Source organism: Stegastes partitus, unplaced genomic scaffold (assembly GCF_000690725.1).
Source record: "Stegastes partitus isolate 25-593 unplaced genomic scaffold, Stegastes_partitus-1.0.2 Scaffold869, whole genome shotgun sequence".
In the NCBI taxonomy this organism is placed as follows: domain Eukaryota; kingdom Metazoa; phylum Chordata; class Actinopteri; family Pomacentridae; genus Stegastes; species Stegastes partitus.
The window spans coordinates 64,894-86,079 of record NW_007578600.1 but is presented as its reverse complement, the minus strand read 5'-3'; the positions used below and the strand labels follow the sequence as shown (position 1 = coordinate 86,079).

The 21,186-nt window shown below is 42.6% G+C and overlaps 1 protein-coding gene across 1 annotated transcript; it reads right to left on the bottom strand.

Annotated features, from left to right (window-relative positions):
- Positions 1-2,267: 2,267 nt before the first annotated feature.
- slc25a23b (solute carrier family 25 member 23b) lies at positions 2,268-20,322 on the bottom strand. Its single transcript, XM_008293287.1, has 10 exons — positions 20,110-20,322; positions 8,765-8,888; positions 8,501-8,588; positions 7,303-7,414; positions 6,918-7,076; positions 5,765-5,917; positions 5,382-5,495; positions 3,802-3,969; positions 2,547-2,697; positions 2,268-2,449 (listed from the first exon to the last, which is right to left on the bottom strand). Exons 1-10 carry the CDS (start codon positions 20,320-20,322, stop codon positions 2,268-2,270), a joined length of 1,464 nt encoding a protein of 487 aa, XP_008291509.1.
- Between the last annotated feature and the right edge of the window lie 864 nt (positions 20,323-21,186).

Genomic DNA, 21,186 nt, shown 5'->3' with positions numbered 1-21,186 from the left:
CTACGCAGTTACGCACAGATGAGCCAAAATATCACTCAGAGTTGAGGAGAATAACACTGTCTATCTCACAACAACAGTGCATGTCAAGGGCCGGGATTAGAACTAGATGGTAAGTGAGTCAACTTGTTGGATGCGAGAGACGGATTAAATCGTTACGGCTACAAGGATCTGCTTCTAACATCTTGGTACCTGGAACCCATGCCCTAGCAGGTCAGAGCTGTTGTGGCGGCATGTGTAACAGCATATCAAGCAGGTGGTCATTATGTTTTGACTCATCGGCGTACGTCCGCTGCCGGTGCAGGGTTGCATAATGCAGGGAACCAGAAAATTTAGCTCCTGTCTTTATGCTTGGTGTATTTTCTGCAGTAGCCATGGTTACGTGAAATGATCGAGATTGCCGTCTAAATATCATCTATTTATACAGCAATCACTAACAGCTGTGGCAGGAGAGTGGGAGCTCTTCTTGCTGCTTCCATCAAACTCAGTCCAACTGATGAGTGAAAGTACTTTCAGACCTAAAAAATTACATTAATGTTATCCTCCATTTGAAAGCATCTCAGAGCCCTAAATATCCCAAAAATATATTTTCTTTCTCTACTTGTTGTTCCTATGTCCCTTTTCACTGGTCAGAAGTGAAACATGCAATGTCATGTTCTTCTGAGCACCAATCATGATCGAGCAATATTTAAAAATTGAAATCTGTTCACAGCTGGTACTTTGCTTGCCTCTGTAGAAGAGGTTTGCTGTTAAACTCTTTATCTGAAACCATCTTTTCAGGGACTTGAAGGATGTTCACGTCCACATTTGAACTCCCTCAATCACTTCAATGAGCACTCCAGGAAAGAACAAACTGCAACACTCAGCAAACTGTTAAAAAGTCCAAAAACTGTTAGATCTGCAAAAACTGACTGCAACGCGAAGCTACGTCACCCTGCACCCCTCTGTGTAGATCAAACGGGGAAGTGGACACATTGCTTGTATGTTGTATTTTAACGTGGAGAAGGCAATTACTATTTACCTCAATACGGCCATGACACATAAATGAATTCTAGTACTGTGAAGTGCTTTTGCATCTGATCAGCCTTTGCACTCTTTGTTAGCCTCGCATGGCAAACCCCTTTAACATATAATAGCCAGACTGGATATGTATTGTTTGGTTTATGTGTATGGGATTTCTGATTACAGCGGTGTACAATTTAGCTGCAGATCGTAATTCCAGATTCAGATACCTACTATTTATCCCTGACTAGTCATAGTTCTTGTTCAAGATATCTTTAATTCCCCTCAATTCAAGATATCTTATTTTAACTTGAGAAGCTACAGCGAGATGGAAGCAGCCTGCGTTTCCAACTTACTACGGCGCTGTAACCACATATAACGAGCTGTTTTACCATCATGTCAGCGCTGCCTGAGGCCGAAGTTCTCATAAATTTCAGCCACAAGTCTCGGATGAACAGAGTTCTCATTGTCCATAAACTCCTCGCTGACTTTTCTAAACAGTGGCGGCCATTACTTCTGCTGACACCGTTCACAAATGCTTATCATGCAATATCCAATCAGAAGCTCCAAATGAGGAGCATCCTGCAGAACAATTCTGACCAATCATAAAGACTTTTGAGATATCGACAGCTACTCCAAACTGAAGTTACAGATATCTCTAACTGTGGTTTTAAATAGCCAGAATGATGTTATCGATATCTTGAAAAAAACAAATCTGACTAGTCCAGTTGTTGGTAGCAGAGATTTTAATACAAGACAGTCAGACTCAGCTATTAAATGTTAAAACGGCATGCCATAGCCTTGTGTTTTATATACTTTACGCAGTACTTTCTTGTTCTGTAAGATGTTGGTTGAATCTGAACCTTGGTATCTCGCATTATGTGACCCTCCATCAAACATTATCAGTGATATCAACATTCATGTCTGCCTGTGTCCTTTGGATCGATTCAAAATGTTAGTTACACTACAAATGGACTGGGAGTTGCACTGCTTGTATGTGTGTGGCATAATAGTGTCAGAGAACCCATCATTCTCTTCTCTGACTTCCACAAGTGACCTTCTGACGCACAACCCATAAGTTACACAAGCTTGAACCTGTCTGTACCAACAGGAGGTGCAGTACACAACATCGGAGAAATGACCCCTCTCCTCTTCCTAGACTTCTGCTTCTTTTCTTCAGAGGTCTGAGGAGCGTTATCGTCTTCCTCTTCTGCTTCTTCCCTCAAGCGCAATGTTCGTTTCCCTTTGTCGCTCTTCGTTGTCTCAGTCTAGTAGCCCACCCCGAGGACCTTCTTCATGTGCTCGTAGACCACATATGAGATGCTGACTGCAGGAATGACTTTCAGAAAGTTGGGGGTGATGCCTCGGTAAAGGCCCGGAACGCCTTCATGAGATATGATGTATTTGAACTGGCCCACCATGGTGAGCTTGGGTTTACCCTCAGTGATGGCTGAAAGAAGAAGTTACAGGAATATGATGCAGATCAATTGCTGATCATTCCAATGGATCCGTACATCTCTAGTGACCGGATCTAAAGTATGTCTCACCTTGTGCCTGCATGCGTGTCCGTATGAGAGCGAGGGGATAAGATGCCAGCTGGCCACAGGTGCTGGAGACAGTACCACAGCCGAGCAGGACCAGAACTCCTGGGTCTGCAGAATTTACACAGTACCTCTGGAGCCAGGCGTTCTTAAGAGTCTTCAAGCATGAGTAGTGACAAAGGAGGAAAGAGAGTAAGACAGAGAAAACAAACGGGAGTCAATAAACGTGCAGTAAACAGGAGGTTTAGAGTCCACAGTGAATGCACGGTCCTGATAGTGAAGCACGGAGGTGGACGTGTGATGATATGGAACTGTATGAGTACAGAAGGTGTTGAGGAGATGGCATTTATTGGTGGCATAGCCAGTGTCTGTGGATATGCAAAAATACAGGCTGACGATGTGACTCCCAGTCAGCAGAGACTTGGCGGAAGAGAAAATATTCCAGCATGGTAATGATCTAAAGCACACATAAGATGTTTCTAAAGACGAAATACTGAAAACTATGAGCTGGGCAAGTATGTCACCTGACTTTGATCCCCCCCCAAAAAACAAACACCTTTAAGATGTTTTAAAGAAAAGCATAAAGCAGCACAACCCCTCAAGCAAAGAGCAGCTGAAAAACTGACTCTGAAGGATGACCGAACATCTCTCCAGAAGTTTATGCAACAGTGGTTTCCTCATCGCTGAGGAGGATTGAGTTTATCAGCAAAAATAAAACTGAACATACAAAATACTGAAAAATATTTATACTTATATCTTAGAAATTAAACATTTAATGATTGACTGGGGCTGCAAGGTGGAGCAGTGGTGAGCACTGTTGCCTCACAGCTAGAAGGTCGCAGGTTCGTGTCCTGGTGAGGACACCCGGGATCTTTCTGAGTGGAGGTTGCATGTTGTAGCCCTGCGATAGACTGGTCCCCTGCCTTCGCCCTAAGTCAGCTGGGATAGACTCCAGCCCCCCCGCAACCCTAATGAGGATTAAGCGGTGTATAGATGATGGATGGATGGATGATTGACTGATTTATTTCATGCATTTCCTACTGCAGGGCCTGTACTTTCATGTAGTAAAACTAAACCATTTGTAAATTTTCACAACAGCAAATAGTTTTTGTTCAACTTAGAAATAACACAATGACTGTAAGGTGATACAATTTTGAATTATTTGACAGTTTAAGTGATTTTACACAGGGCTGTACTCACCTCTGTTGTGTACTGCACACATGCACATACACACTCACAGTAAATACGAATGCATACATACCTCATACACAGCCAGGTCGATGCCAGCGTAGGGAATGATGCCCAATGTATTTGGTAGGTAGCCTCGATAAAAAGCTCGGACGCCCTCCGTCTTCAGGATCTGTTTCGCACAATCAGCCATACCTGAGTATTGTCCCGTCTTTCTTAATGTAAGACGAGTTTTCAGCACCTACCCAGCCAAGGGGGGCAAGAGAAGAAGGAGTTAAAAGAATTTAATGGGGAGTTATAGGAGGTTCTTCAGTGGGACAAAGGAAACAGAACCAGTCTTCGTGCCATTTAATAGGAACAAAAATAGCATCAAAAGGTCATGGTCTGCTGCTGATCTTGGTGTAGTTTGTAGTAGCAGCCGGCTAAACAGGTTTTTCCAGACATTCCTATACTCACCCACATCCTTTACCTTTGTCTAAGAAAACCCAAGGAGTCCCCAGGTGGACATGCTCTGAAAACCTACAGATGCCTAAATTAACCCCTTTCCTCTCAGCAGCAGCAGTAAAAATTCTACTGCTGTATGTATAATGACACTGGCCCCAATTGTGCATTGTTTAAAAGCACAAAGCTCCACATAAGCAGGAAAGCACTATATACACTGATCAGTCACAACACTAAAACTGATGAGTATGGGTGGTGGGATACCTGGGGCAGCAAGTGTACAATCAGTTTGGGAAGTGTGTTGGAAGGAGGCAAAATGGGCAACTTAAGTGGAGCGACATTGACAAGTGCTGGAAACCTTTTTGCTGCCATGAAAGAAACGAGTCAGAGCAAACAATGCATCCCAGCTTGCTTCACACGGGGCTATATAGCTGCAGACGAGTAGTAAATCCTGATAGGGGAAAAAGGCAAGCAGGTGGAAACAGTGTGATGTTCTTGCCAATGTTCTACTTGGAAGCCTTTGGTCCTGCATTTATGCGCACGTTTAGGTGAGTGCTACACGTTGCAGACTGCATACAGATTGCATATTCATGGCAGTGGTATTCTCTGATGGCAGTTGCCTCCTTCAGCAGGATAATGCTCCCTATCACACTCCAAACATTGTTCAGGAATGGTTTGAGGAATATGAGTTGAAGGTGTTGACCTTTCAAATTCCCAAAGACCTCAATCTGATCAAGAGCCCATGGGATGTGCTGGAAAACCCACCTTACAACTTTCTGGACCTAAAGGGTCTGCTGCTAATGTCTTGGTGCCTGATACCACAGGACACCTTTAGAAAGCTGTGCAGTCCTGCCCTTGATGGGTCAAAGCTGTTTTGGCGATATTTGGCATATCGTTGTAATATTGTGGCTGATTAGTTGTAAATTCATTGGCATTAATCTCTAAACCTACAATGCGCCAGTGCCAATTGGACATTCCTAGTCCACTGAAAAGACAAAATAATACTTGGGTGCCAACTGTGGTCAATGAGTCTAGATGTCAATGTACACTGATGTAGAACCCATAAGTTTATTTCAAAATTAATACTCTGAAGTGTGTAAACTGTCCACAAACAGAACATATAGTCTGGACTCTACGTAACATAGAAGGAAGATACAGGAAAACAATAAAGAAACTAATCATAAAAAGGAATGACACAAATTTGAAACTGACCTCCATGGGGTAGATGATGGTCTGGGCAGTTGCTCCAGCCAGAGAACCAGCAATGAACCTCTCTTGTACCCTTAAACTGCCACCTTCTTTACAACCCCGGATCAGCCACTTGATCTGTAGTAATAAGAGTAACAAATATTAGAAGGTGAAAGTCATGTAAGATGTCAGGAGGGTACAGAAGAGCTGCAGTCGTACAACACCACACTGTATTTAATTTCCATGTTATGTATGAAAGTAATGCAGAATTCATTAAAATTGCCGAGAACCATTAGGTCGTCCCACAAATAAATAATTACTTCCTCTTTCTTTTCTGCTTATGTAAACACTTAGCAGGCTAATGGACAGATTTCAACTTTGTCACTAATTGATTGGAGCGCACCAACCTGTTCATAGGCCATAAACTTAATAGCAGATTCAGGGGCAATCTTTAGGACATTGATGCCATTGCCCCTCCAGAGTGAAGCGATGCCTCCTTCCTGAACCATACCCCTCAGGCCGGACCACAGATTAATCCCCCGAGAAGTAGAGCCGTGCACCTGGAGACACAAACGTTGGCAGGTCAGTCGTCTAACTATAACCTGTGCTATGCTTAAACTGTTACTGGGCTGGGTGGCAGGTAGAACTCTGGTACAGATGCAGATAAAAACAGAATGCAAAGGAAGAGGTTTTCCTTTGTAGGTCCAAACACTGCCTCAGATAAAAAGTTGGGGAGCTTGTAAATGTCAGCGTGTAGGTGTGTGATCTCTCTTTCTCATTTGTGATGAGGTAGCCGTTACAGACTGACCATCTTTGGCTGAATTTGTCTGTGTGTGTCTGCTGGCTACCCCTTTTTCTTGGTTTTGAGAACAGTGTTGAATCTTGTAGAATTCTCCAGCAAAGTAATGGTGAACGGTATTATTGTCACAATGGTTCCTGCAGAGCTATATAGTGCTATTGTAATCTAGCCTTGTGACACACTGTCATTGAACCCACTTACAGTAAGCCAGTATTGCCATGGAGACTCAGTGGCCATCAATCCAGGTTTAGACCTAAAAGTTCTGCTGATCATTATCAGTCACTTCTCTGTTGCCTGAATGGCTTTCAACACTGTTCAAGCATATTTCGGCTGAGAAAGCTCCAGTTGCTCACCCAAACCACCTACTAGTGACTGAGTGCAAGTTAACATCAGTGCAGCATGTGAAGGACAAAGTCAACCTTTGAACGACAGCCACAGGTAGATCCTGCCACGACATTACATTCACTCAGCTGATATGGAACTGTAACAGCTGTTAGCACTGCAGATATCTAGCAGCCCATTCACTGTACATAACTGTTAAATACCCTCTCCTGAGTGGTGTGCAGGTGGGAAGGAGAATAACAGTAAATCTCACCTCTACACTAGTGCCTATAACTTTCTAACTCTGTGTATCAGTAATCTGATGAGGTAGATGGTTTGTTACCACTTGAGAAGTCGACCATTGAACCCTGGACAGCTGGAGCTGCCTTGCAAGGTAGGTGTATCAGTGGAGAGGCAGTGAGATAACCTTGATAACCCACCTGCAGGAAGACTTTGAGGCGGTCCAGAGGAGCGGTTCCTGTCCGGGACACCGCCCCTGCCATGGCTCCAGCAACCAGCTGCCTCCACACCAGGCCGGATCGCCGCTCCCGCTCTGAGAACTCATCTGGCACTGTCAGATGTTCCCCAATGTCAAACATCTACGACAACATGAGTAATTAAAAGCCCAACTCGTATGTGCTATACTGCAAAGCTTTGCATTAATGTCTGTATCCTCATTTGCAAAACAGATCAAATACCATGCACTCTACATTTATCTTTGGAAATTTAAGCTATGGATGAGCACAGTGTGGTTCAGTATTCAGTCTGTCGGTCCATAATTATCATGAACTATAAGATTAACATAACTGGAAACGAGTGACTTACATGGGAGTGTTTCCAGTGGTGAACAATCTCCTCCATGTTGTGGAGAGGGTTGAAGAGGAAGTGATCGCGCCATTCATTCCAGTCAATGGTCATAGTGCCATCCCTGTCCATGCTGACAATGAGAGAGTTTTTTCAATTAGTTGATCTGTCAATATCTAATTCAATTTGGTCAAGTTTGCAATTCCACTTGTAGTAACTAGTTGAACATTTTAACCATTTGTCCACCACTTATAGTTGCTGCTAACATCTTGGCACCAGATAACACAGTGAACCACAGTACAGGCCTCAGTGGGTTGGAGTTGTTTTGATGCCACACAAAGGACTGATAACTTATTAAGCAGGTAGTGATAATGTTTTAATCTCTTAAACCTACAAGTCTCTGTGTCCCAATCACCACTTCTGAGGGACATCTGGAAAAAAACAGCCAAAGTTGACGTCTACCAAATCAAAAACTGTAAATTAGAGATAAATAACAGCCTTATACCAATGAGTCAGCAATATGGATGTTGTGAAACCAGTTCTACAAAGTCTTAATGGTAACCCAGATTGGATGTAACAGAAAGGAAGCACTACAATGCTTCATCCATTTGAAACAGTGACACCAGGCGGGATAGTCATTGTATGTACAACCTTCTGAAAACGATGGCAGGTTGTGTTTTAAGACCAGATGTGGAAAAGACCCGGTGTTTACAGTCTGGAAAGGGTTATCTTTACATACGTTGTAGCCTATTTTGCATCCCAAATATATACCAGAGGGTCAAAATGGATGTATGAGACTTCATCGGGAGGGTAACGTTTCTGAAAATGTGTTTCTTCTTCTGCTTCATTTGGCTGAAACGAGCATAAGTGGCATGGTAGATATTTTTTGTTGTACCTCTGTCCGGCTAGAATATCACTTTAACCTACAACTTGGTTCATAACATGAAATTTTGAACCTGATAAACTCTAACAAATCCATAGAGTGTGCCCATGACCACACCATAGGCCTTGTATTTGTTATTCAGTGACTACACCCTCGATCCAGCACTTTACCCCGTTGGCTTTTCTTTTTGTTGTCATTTTGTTGTTTTGTACTAACAAAAATTCAGCAGTTTGTTATTAATAATTGCTATTCTTTCTCTGGCTTTCAAATAAACCGTGGCTCAGAGTCTATCCTCTGGTGCTTGTCAGGGCCTGCACACACACACACACTCAGTACCTCTGCAGTACTCTGGAGGCCTGCTCCATGGTAACGTCCACTCCAAGCTTGCGTAGTGAGTGCTGGATCTCTCCCACATCAATTCGCCCTGTATAACATAACAGAAAATGTGAGCGCCACAAACAGCGGTCTGTTGTGAAGGTGATGTTCAGTGTATTTTGTGTGCATTGCTGGAAAACAAGAAGCTGGAACTGAGAAAGAATTGGTGTGTGTGTGCATCTACATGTGTGTGTGCATGTTTGTGAGTGTTTAGTGTACACAAACCGTCATTGTTGCGGTCCAAGTTGTGGAACATTAGCTTCAGCCTTTTCTCATGAGCACGCAGGTACTGAGAGAACTCCTGGAAATCCAGCAAACCATCGTGGTTGATGTCGCTCTCGAGGACGATCTGTAAATGCAGAGAGAGACCGATTTAGCAGGAAGTAAATACAGAGGGGGGTAAAGATGGGATGGAGCAGGCCGGGGTCACGGTGTGTTGATGGTGAAGATGGCATTAAGGTGATGGTGGTGTCAGGGGGTGCAGAGAGTGAGGAGAGCAAAGCACTGTGCCCCCTGTGAAGGTCAAGAAGTAAACCACTTCTTACCTGTCTGCAAACATAATCTCTCCTCTCTTGAACAGGACAAAGAGACAAACAGAGACAGAACACAAGACTAATTCTTACCGCGCTAATGCACTGATTACTTTTCTATCCATCAAAATAATTAATGAGAATCTATTTATAAAGCACTTTTCATACAAATGAAATACAACACAAAGTGCTTTACAGATACAAGTAATAATAAAAAGGCAATAAAATATGCAAACAATAACAAAAACTTGAGTAGTATCATACATTGAATAGACTAAAATATCTAACTAAATAGAGTAACCAATGAATGGAATTTGTTCTAAAAATAGTCATAGTAATAATCAAATTAATCAAAAGCCGGACTAAAAGCAGGTCTCTGCTGCCCTCGGTTGTTCTGTAAGGCTGTTCCACAGATATGGGTCATTACAACAAAATGCTGCCTCACCATGGCTTTCTATTTTGACTTTTGGTTTAAAAGAAAGACAACAAGCAGAAGACCTGAGGGTTCCAGAGGGTTCATAGGATACATAGGACCAATACCATTAAGAGCTTTCTAAACCACTAAAAGAAACAGGCAACCAGTGACTTTAAAACTGGTGTCATGTGAGCTCTCATTCTGGTTTTGTTAGCACCCTTGCTGTCGATTTTTGAATCAGTTGACTTGGAAAAATTTAGGGTGATCAGATCGGAAAGTAATACAAAATGCAATCTGCATGTATAAGTTTCCCTGTATTTTCTTGAGAGATGACTATCTGGCAACATTTTCAAATGATAAAATGCCACCTTGGTTATACTGTTATTGTGGGGCTGAAAACGGAGGGTTGCGTCCAAGATGACTCCAAGATTTTATTACTTGCTCCACTTGGTTCAGCTGGTGAGAGTTCTCTGCCATCCACATTGGCCTTGGGTGATCAGCCATGTACAGCTGTGCAACCTAAAATAGAACTCTGAGGAATACCATCATTTTATAGCTTTTAGATGTCCGCTTAGAGCTTCTGGGAACGAGCTGAAGTCTTCATGTATTACAAGTATTTGAATCTCCACTGTGAGAGGACGACGCAAGCTACTTGACATGCAAAATATATATACCAAGCATTTAACTGAATCTGAGTTGCTGGCCTTGGGCCCCTGTCTGCTCCCCTTGCCCATGGGCCAGATCTATCCATGACATGAACATGAATGTTGTGACTTAGTATTCCAGCTTATTACCAATGTGATGGACATTTTCATCTGTACTACCAAATGTTGCACAGGAATGTAAATGGACACTCAGCAAACATGCATACACATGATTAAAACTCTCTTGAGCTATAAGGTAATCAAAGCAAGAGAAAAATTAGCACAACTTTGTATTTGTAATCCCATAAAAACAGGGTAAAGGTGCCAGAGAGTCCCAGAGGCTTTGTGTTCAAGACGTACGGCATCTTTATTTACCAGCCTTTGTCCAGTTCTGGCTGGTGCATGCCACATTTTTCGCTCTAATCCTTTTACACTCGTCACACAAAGTTGATGACAGAACAAAATCCACGAATTACTTCTACTCAACTTCTCCTAGTCTCAACCGATGGCCTGAGCCCAATAACAAACAGCTTCAATGTCAGTCACATTTGTTTGTCCATTTGTAACCTGGATACTAAAAACTTTTCAACAGACTTCAGTGGAATCTAAATGGCCTGCTGAGCCTCTTAAAGTAAAAAGTATAACAACGTCTTGATGAAGCACAGCGGTGTTCAGACCATTAACTCTGACCGGTTTGCTGGGAACACTTGTCGACCTCTAAGCAACTCTGAAGAGTCTGAAAAAGTTGAAGAAGTGCCTTCAGCCAAATACCAAAATGCTGCAATGTGTGTAATATTGTTGGGCCTTTGTATAATACGTACCCACTAATTATATTGTGTCTGCCAAGTGTTTGCTCAAAGGGATTAGGAATGAAACTTTGGATTCATTGGGTTTCTCTTTATAATTGTGTAATGCGTTCACCTTACTATGTGAAGTGCCTAGAAATATAACAACTGGCACGATATAAATCAAACTGAATTGAATTTAATTAATGGTATGACTTCATGACTTGGCGGCATGGGCGGTACAGATAATGGATGGATGGACTAAAACTATGTGTAAACACAGTGCATAAAAGTGTGAATGTGGTACCAGTACAGAGTCTGGTGATCCCCAATTTACAGGTTGCGAAGTTGCCGAAATGGTCTAGAAGACATGAACCCATAGTGTTGTGTGACTGTATTGTGTATTGAGTGGTACACATCCACTGCATCCATCAGCTTTCCATTCATTGTCTATGTAAACACTCGCGCAATGCATTCTGGTAGCACTGCCAATTCCTCATTTGCATAAAGTTGAGGTCGAGGCTACTTTATGGAAAGCAGGAGTGTCCAGCTGCCATCTGATGGCTCTGGCAGCCTTGAAAGCAGATTCAACAAGTGCATGATTTATTAACAGCCTCAGATGTTTTCAGAAACGCATTTTGCTGAACTGTTTTTGTAATGTAACGAAAATCCAGGTTTGAAATCCAAAGAGCCCACGAGCATTCGATCAGGTGCAGTCAGTGTTTGCACAGTTGAAGGAGGGTAAAGCCTGTCGTGGTTTCCTGTGAGAGAGCACCAATCATCCATCTATATCGTGACACTGCCTAGTCATGTGCCCATCAAGAGTCCAAAAACATCCATGTGGACATGTACCATTACAGTTTGTATTTAAAGACTACAATGAAAATCATGTTTTCTACCTTGTTGTGTCCGTGTTGTGTACAGTATATATGTTCGTATATGCTGGAGGACACATAATAGGTGAAAGAAGCTATTAATGCCTTCACAGCTGAGCATTTCCACCTTGAAACAGCAGTGCACTGGTGAAAGTCTCATAAATCAATCAGTCTCATGGGGGTTTTCAAGCAGCAAAGCTAAAGAACCAATCCTGCAAGGTGGGACTTTCTGTGTCATTGTTATTGTCTAGAATCACGTATGGCTGAACTACTCCAGTGTTACAACTTGCCACAGTGTATCGTAGCTTCACAGTGTCTGAGCAGAGATGTAGGTGAAGCGGTTTGCTCGAGGTGTGGGTGGAGAGAGAGGCAGGAACTTCAGAAATGTGCATATTCTAAAGGAAGCAGCTGTGTAGAGTTACATCTTAGGCATTTTAAGGCAGGGATTATTTTTCATGGGAAAAATGTTTAAATATGTATCTTTGATACATAGACAGGATTTTTTGGGGTTCAATCAATGACGGGAGATGGATTTTAAAGCCATTCAAGTCTGCTTTTAGACATCGAGTGATATGAGAGTCAGACTGACAAACCAGTTGTCAGCCAAGGTCAACAAACACTGTGGCAGGTTTGTGTTACAGATTGTTAAAATATTTATCCACAAAGTGTTGGATTCCTCTCCAAACCTGAACAGCCTGTCTGTATATGGTGTTCTAACCAGGCCACACAAACTACCCACTGACCTGTAAAAGGGTTGATAATTGACTTAAAATGACAGACTCACTCTGGGGACGTGACTGCACGGTTTTATGTTGCTGCTATTTAAAGTAATAACAATGATCACCCTAATTAAAATAATACACTTATATAGCACATTTCCAAAACAAAGTTACAAAGTGCTTAACAATAAAAAATACATTCAAAGCAATAGGAACCAAAACTTAGGATACAAACAAGATAAAATAATAAAACTGCAACCCTTTTAAGAAAAAGCTACTCAATAAAAGTGAGTTGAAAGAATGACAGTTATAAGATGACCTGCCTGAGATCCTCAAGTAGGGAGTTCCAGAGCTGAGCAGCCAAGACAACAACCACCTTTAGCGAGAAGTCGAGAATTCAAGGTCTTGCCAGAGGTTTTGAAGCAACAATCAGGCTCACAGGGAGTTAGCAGATTCCTGTTACAGGCAGAAGCCAGACCATTCAAAGTTTTAAAACAAGCTATAAAACTAGAAATGTAATTTTAAAAGTCATCAATAGCCAGTGAAGGGCTGCAACGGTTGGTGTAATGTGGTCACTCCTGTTAGTATGTGTTAAAAGCCTGGCAGCCGTGTGGTGTATCCATAGAGGTTTAGCCTGCTGGTACCAGAGTAAAGTGCCCTGCAATAGTCGAATGTGGAAGAGATAAAAACATGCAAGAACATTTTTGAAGTCTTTAGAATAAGGGGATGACCTGAGCTTGGTTACCTGCCTCAGTTGGGCAACGGCAACATACTAGACACCTGAGCATTAAAGGACAGATAACAGTCATAGCACCTAGGATTATAAACATTATTAAATAAGGCAACCAGCTATAGCTACCACTGATTTGGAGCTATGAAATCCCATGTTTAATCTTAGCAAAGCATGATGTAATACAGGACGGACCCATGGTACCGGCCTTTATTGGGATATATAATAGGGTGTCATCAACATAACAATGGAAATCTGTGTAATGGCTATGCATGCTTTGCCTCAGGGGTAACAAATGACAAATAAGAGTTGACCCTTGGGTGATCTCACAAAACAGAGGAGCACAAAAGCAAGAGGTGTCTCCAAGCACTACAGAGAAGAACCAGTTTGGCGAGCAAGAAATCACCCAGAACCACGTCCCCTATTAACATAACTCTTCAGATTGCTGACGGGACAAATACACCTTCTCTGTTGAAGTGGTTGCAACAAACAGGAAGCACTTGATGGTGACGTTGCATTGCTGGAAGTTTTGAAAGCTCCACCTATGTTGTTCACTAATCTGTGACTCCCGTTCCCCCCCCACCGTCCCCAAGCAGTGCACAGTGTGAAAGGCCTTTAAGATATGACGATCCACTCTATCAAACGCTGAGCTGAGGTCAAGAAGGATTAAAATGGAGTACAAGCCAGAATCAGCTGCAAGAAGTAGGTCACTGGTGAACGGAACTAGAGCGTCGTCAGTGCTGTGTGGGGAGCGGAACACAGACTGAAGTCTTTTAAGATTTCATTTATTCATTCCTTAACAAAAAGATTAGCGGGGTAGAGATGAGTCTTTCTACAGTCTGATAAAAGTGACAGCTTAGAAATGGGTCAATGGGTTCTTTGCAAGAAGGTATACAGTGAGTGAAATAATTAAAACTAGGGGTGAAAGTAATGGTGGACAGGTAGGAGTTAGTAACGGTTAAGATTCGTGGCCCAGCTGTCCCAAGTGCAGCTTTTAAAAACCAGGTTGGAATGCAGACAGAAGGGCAGGTGGGCGATTTGGAAAGTTCAGCGAGTTCCAGAGCAGACTGAGGTAGAAAGGTGATTTAAATTACTTTGATTGCTGCGTTGCTGTCGGTGGCAGACGAACTGCTTTGAGTGTTTCAGCAACCGCTAATCTAGACGAATTTTCACACAAAACCATCTCAGGGGTTCACAGAGAATGAAAAAGCGGCAGTTCTTTGGCAAAAATGCCTGGTTGCATTAGCTGTTCTGGTTTTCCTGACTATGTCTTTAAATCTTTGTCTTTTCCTTTAAACTTGTAATGACTGATTTTTGTTTGTTTGAGCAGCGAAAACAAGTTGCAAAAGCAGCAGTCGCATCATCATTTATGCTGATACGGCAGATTTTACTGAGTGACATCATCATTCATTTGGAATTGTGTCCAATATTCTTAATCGTAGATGCAGCTGATCATTTTCATAAAACACAAGTGACCCCTTTACGTTGTCCCATTATACATTTTAATATTTGATCAAATATCTGTTGGAGTCGCTTTAAGCAGCGGCCTTTCCAACTGCCTGCACCATCAGCTGCCGTGCAAACAGACACAATCTGTGGACCTGTTGAACTTGGTAAGATGGGAGTTGAAAGATTGGACCTGAACGAGTTTCACTTTGTGTCTGTCCTGTGGCAGTGACCCTGCACTGGCGGCTGTGGTTGTAACAGAGAGGACCGACTGTAACACCACTCTCACGCTGCCCTCAGAGGTCTCATACTTTATTGAGCAGTGTTTCAACTGCGGGCCGGACTGGAAAGGTTTTTAGCATGATTAGAAAGGTTCCTAAGTGAGTGAGATGGATTAGTAAAAGTATCTGTCCCTCTTTCTATCAATAGTAAAGTGTTCTATGGTTGAAGAACACATCGTCTCTCTCTCTGTCCACACCTCTGGAGTGCTGAAATGTGCACAGTGGAAGTTTTTATCTGTTTTCTTGTTCTTATTATTCATACTCTCATGAGTAGAACTACTAGTGGAACAGTTTTAAATAAAAAAAAAAACAATAAGGCATCAGAATATATGTTGTTGTTTATCAATGTGATAACGGAAAAAAATATTTTCCACTTGAACTATATAGAAAATAAATGTTTGTTTTTCATAAACAAAAAAAACTGGCATCATGTAAACAAACTCACATTTAAAAGGTTAAAATAATCGATTGCTTGGTGATTATGATGAGAACTGATGTAAATAAAAGAAATAAGTCACTGAAAGTAAAAAATTATGTTCATATGTAACATGTTTTTGACAGGGCTGCAAGGTCGCGGTGGTTAGCATCGTCACCTCACAGCTAGAAGGTCGCCGGTTTGCGTCCCGGTGAGGATCAAAAACAGGTTAAAAATGGTTAATTGGTGATTCTAAATTGTCTGTAGGTGTGAATGTGAGTGTGCTTGGTTGTCTGTCTCTAAGTGTAGCCCTGTGATAGACTGGTGACCTGTCCAGGGTGTCCCCTGCCTTCACCCTGAGTCAGCTGGGATAGACTCCAGCCCCCCATGACCCTAATGAGAAGCGGTGTATAGATGATGGAAGGATGGATGTTTCTTTTTTTTTTTTTAAATATATTTTTTTAGGCTTTTGCCTTTATTTAGCGCAGTGGAGAGAGACAGGAAAGGGCGGAGAAGAGTGAGGGAGAGACCTGCAGCAAAGGGTCGTGAGCGGGATTCGAACTCACAACCGCTGCATCGGGGACTGTAGCCCCTGTTCATGGGTCGCCCGCTCAACCAGGTGAGCTATACGGGCGCCCAGGATGGATGTTTCTGACGTGGACATTTTTGTCTTTAAGGACCTCTGTCAAACTTTTTTAAATGGACACCTAAGGGCTAAGCTGAAAATGTCTAAACCTGGAGTAGCCAACTATGACTGACCCATACATCAGACCGTACTTCAGTCCAGGTCTAACATAATCAGGAATTCCAACGTCTTTCTGTTAGATACAACATTCAGGTCAGTCCTCATCCTTTAAGGAGAACAATAGCTTGGCTGCAGCTTCACAGGCAAAAGCAGTTCAGTGATGCTGCTGAGACTGTTGACAGCAGTCTTGAAGGTTGAAATCTGGTGTGATCAAATAAACCAGACACTCATTTTAAAGTTTTTCATGCCCTCTTCCTTCACCCTGTTCTTTCTTGCTCACTTGTGTTGTGCCAAAAAGTGATCTTCTGCCAAAAACGTCTACAGCTGCTTGTACAGTCATAACAAACACCCATAGCGGAGACAGCAAACGTTTGTCTTTGTGAAACTTTAACATTTCTTGTAATATATGTGACCAAAGAAATGTTTGTAGTTATAATCAGGCCTGACATTTATATCAGTTGTCGACTATTAAATGACTCACCAACTATTTTCATCACTGATTAATTGGTCTGAGTCATTCTTTAAAGAAAAAAAATCTAAATTCTCTGATTCCAACCTATAAAATTTGGGCTGTGTCTGAAGTCATCCACTAACTCCCTATCTGTGGACCACTACCTCGGCAAAAGTGACGTTTCTGACACTACTCGAATCGTGGCACCATTGATTACGTCGCTCGTTAGCTGTAATTTGTTCTGTAGCAGCGTAGTGCAAACACATCAAATTCAGGAATAAGAAACAAACCAAATTCAACAACACAACCTAAACCGGAAATTACTCACATTTGTCTAACAAGTCTTTGCACTCTCGTTAGCACTTTCCTTGATGGTACATATTGCTCAGTTAGAGCCCACCGGCGTTGCTACTCTTCGTGTTGCATTGTGGGATATTTTGAGCGCACCATACTGGGTGTAACTTGGAACAGCACTACATAATGGCGGACACCCTATATAGTGTGCTATGTAGGGTATAGTAGGTGTATTTTGGACTTAAAGTCTGCCTGTCAACTGCACAACAGAGCATTTTAACGCTGAGCTGCTAACTCTGCAGAGAACAAAGGTGCGACCGGTTTCCTCCAAAGTAGGGCATCAGAAACCTCCATAGCAAGCCATTATTCTTTAACGCTTTAACCGCTGGCTAACAAGGACACATGCATATCCTGTTTTATTGGGGTTATAGAGCTGTATGCTGTTGGGGGGTTAAATCATTGGGTATGTGGCTCCACACATGTTAAAGTTAATGTCAATTAGTCTGCACCAGGTGCCGGGTCCTTGCATACAATCTAGCATCCTCTTTTTCTGCCCTGGCAACATATTCCTTTTAAAAATCACCACACAATCTGAATTGGCTTCTAAGCGGACCGAGCGATGACAGTCAAACCTCCCGCTTCAGTCTCTTCTGTTCTGGCTGAAAACAAAGGTCGATGTCTTCACACGGTTAATGGACCAAACAACGACCCACATGTTGTCTTTTTTGATTATTACATTATTAGACTGATCTTTTGATTCAGCCCATTTCTCATCAATCGAAGGTAGTAACACCATTTTCAGCAGGTGACTTGTGGTGATTAATTCAACTGCCTGGTGACCTATATCCATAAGTCCGCTACCTAGTGAGCTCCAGAAAATATGATAGATTATCTCAAATGTACCTTTTGTGCAAAACAAGAGAAATGAACCCACCACCAAAGGAAAACAAGCTTTGTGTGCCAGCATCGAGGACTTTTTGGCATTTAATTCAGCTCCAAAGGTAGCCATCAGCACCAAAATGGTAAGGATTGAGAACAATAAACAGCAATTCCATACAAAAATTCTGAAGACATGATGGCACTTATTAATTATGGCTCCAAAAGTACTGCAGCTGTGAAGAGTAGACGACTAAGAATTTCTCCTGAATGCTATTTCCTGATTGACAAGTGCAGGTAGAGCAACAAGTCCACGAAAACCTGTGAAAAAAACACCTTAAGATTGGAGGTATTTAGCGTTTAAGCTGTCAATTAGGGACAAAACCACCAAACGTCAGAATGAAAACAACATAAAAGAGCATTTAAAGGAGGAAAGAAGGAGCCCAGAGACAGACATCTAGATCCGCATCATAGTATCACTTCATACGATCAACATCACAAAGAAAACTGTTGTGATTTGGCTAATTTAAGACTCTTGCAACCAAAGTTTAGTTACAGCTCTAAAGCAAGATGATAAACAACAGATGGAGTATTAAGTAAAAGCTGAATTTAAAATGTACTTAGAGGATCACTGCACAATACGGATGCACACCTCACAGTCATATAATAGTACAAACACTATATTGCATTTGACAATGCAGAATAGTAAATTAATTCAGTCTTATGTGGCTAAAGCTACGGATAAATGCGATAATAGTGTTGCTATCTATTCGCTCTTAGCCTGAACGATGGGGTAGAACCCTTTAAAAGGAGGCAGGATGGTAGTGGGACTACTGGGTGTCAGGTGCGACAGTGCGGCGATGGCAGATGCTTAACATGGCTCACGACTCCGGCAGCAGCTCCTCAGGGAGGTCAGGACCCACTCTGCTCGTCACACTCTTTCAGTCAGTAAAAAAAAGAGGTGCAATGGTTTAACCCTCATGCACCAATGAGGACATTTTTGTTTGTTTAATGTTTGATTTTTAGATTATTTTGGCCGTGTTGATGCTTTTGACATGCAATTTGGTAAAGATGGGTATTTTGTGGGGGAATTTTGAAATTTTAACCTCAGCTCCCAAAATACATCAATAAAACACTGTTACACTCAGAACCTTAAAGACAAAAATGCCCCCATTGAAACCCATTATAAAGACTACTTTTGATCCCACTGCCATTATTGGGCTTTTATTCTGGAACTTTGGCTTCAAAATTGTTCATTTACTCTTTTCCACTATCCATCCATCCATCCATCCATCCATCCATCATCTATACACCCCTTAATCCTCACTAGGGTCGTGGGGGGCTGGAGTCTATCCCAGCTGACTCAGGGTGAAGGCAGGGGACACCCTGGACAGGTCACCAGTCTATCACAGGGCTACACTTAGAGACAGACAACCAAGCACACTCACATTCACACCTACAGACAATTTAGAATCACCAATTAACCTCAACATGTTTTTGGACTGTGTGGGAGGAAGCTGGAGAACCCAGAGAGAACCCACGCTGCACGGGGAGAACATGCAAACTCAAAGTGTAACTTTTTATTTATTTTTTATTTTTAAACATTACAATGCATAAAAATTAATACACCAGAATCAAGTTGGTGTTATCACTGACACACACAGCTTGCAATAATTTAAAAAAAATACCTTTAGGACTTATTTTATAGAAAATAATAGATTTGTGTGTGTGTGTGTGTTTTTTAATAAGAAACTTAAGATAAGTCATTGAAAGTGAAAATATTCTTACTATCTAATGTTTTTCTCTCATTGTTGTTGACATTTTTGTCCTTCAGGACCTCTGTGTAACTTTACTTTAAATTGAAGCCTCAGGGTTAAAGCAGACTGTGACCTCTGCAGGTAACTGCCTCCTTTTCCAACCCTACACTCTCCTCCCCTCCTTCCAATGCTGCACTAAAATCATTTTTTAACCACTTGTGTTCCTTGAGATCAGAGTTCCTCCAGCTTAATAGACATTTTTGTGGAATAAATTCCTGTCAACTGGAGGACAAGCTGTACTTACTGTGGCCTGTGGCCCCCAGGAGAAGCCCTGCAGTATAATATTAAACTTGCATTTTTGAGATAACATTAAAAATTAACCTAAATTACGGCCATTCTTAGCTACAGGGTGTTTGGAATCCATGTGCTTCAACTTGTGAGAACTTTGTTGCATCTGACAACCAAGTGGATTGCTCTCTTGTTTGACCCCCTCGGTACCTGGACGTACTCAGCAGTGGTTGTTGGACACTAGTTGCTGCTGCAGGTCGGACCGGTGCTCTCCTCCCTGCAGCTCCAGCGTGTGTGCGCACCTACAACACCTCCTCACCTCCTCAGCCTCTCCTTGGTGTAAACCTCGAGCTGCCAGCCCGGTCCTCAGCTCACTGATGTCCACCCTGCCATCTTTATTCAAGTCCAGCTGCTCGAACAGCTCCGCGTACCTCCTCTCCCTGTCCGGGTCCAGAGACGCTCCGTTATCTCCGTTTTCTTCGTGTCCTCTGCGGCGTGAGGAGGCGCAGAACCGCTCCTCGTCGTCGCCCATGTGAATGAGAGAACTCCGCTTTTCTTCGCTGGTCGACTGTTCGTTTCGCAGCCGAGCATAACACGGTCAGAATCCTAAGCGAGGGGTTCGTCCGGGTTTCCAGAGGAGCCGAACCTCCTGTACGTGTACGGAGCGTGTGCTGAGCGCATAGAGGCTAAATGGCTGCGTCGTTCTGCCTCCGCTCGAAGGAACCGTCTCCTCTTGGATGGATGCGGCTTAGACGAGCTCTCGTGAGATTAATCCTCGTGTCGGTTACACACTACATCACGCTGGCACGCGCAGTTCCATAATCTCATTCAAAATGATTTAAAGTTTCCGTCAGAGGAGGAGCTCGAGGATGAATTTACCGCAGTCCGTCAGTGCGGACGCATCTGTGCGCGCACCGTCACAGCTGTCAGGCGACGAGCTTCGACTGGGGGCTTTTCCAGCTGATGTAGTAAAAAAATTTAAATGAAAATTACAAATCCTGAACCAACACGAAGGGAGAAGTGAGTAAAAAAACGTATTTACCTCCGTGGATGAATCCGTCCACTGCGTCTGACGGCTCTGCTGCATCACATCGGACGCACGTCTCCAGCGCGCACGTTTACGGCGCGGCACAGAGAGGAGGGAGAGCCGGTAGGGGAGCCAGACATCCTCAGAGGAGGGTCCAGCCTCACACCACGGCTCCTTCTCCTCAATTTCTCTCTTTTTCCCCCAACAAATTGCTGTTGACTTCATTTTTATTTTGTTAGTCACTCACTTCATACATGCAGGAGAACTCATGCGCAATATGATTAGTTTATATTTACGTACACTGACCCTCAAGTGGTTGTTAAAGATCTGCTTTTTAATCCGTTTAACTGTTTAAAAAGCAAACTCAAG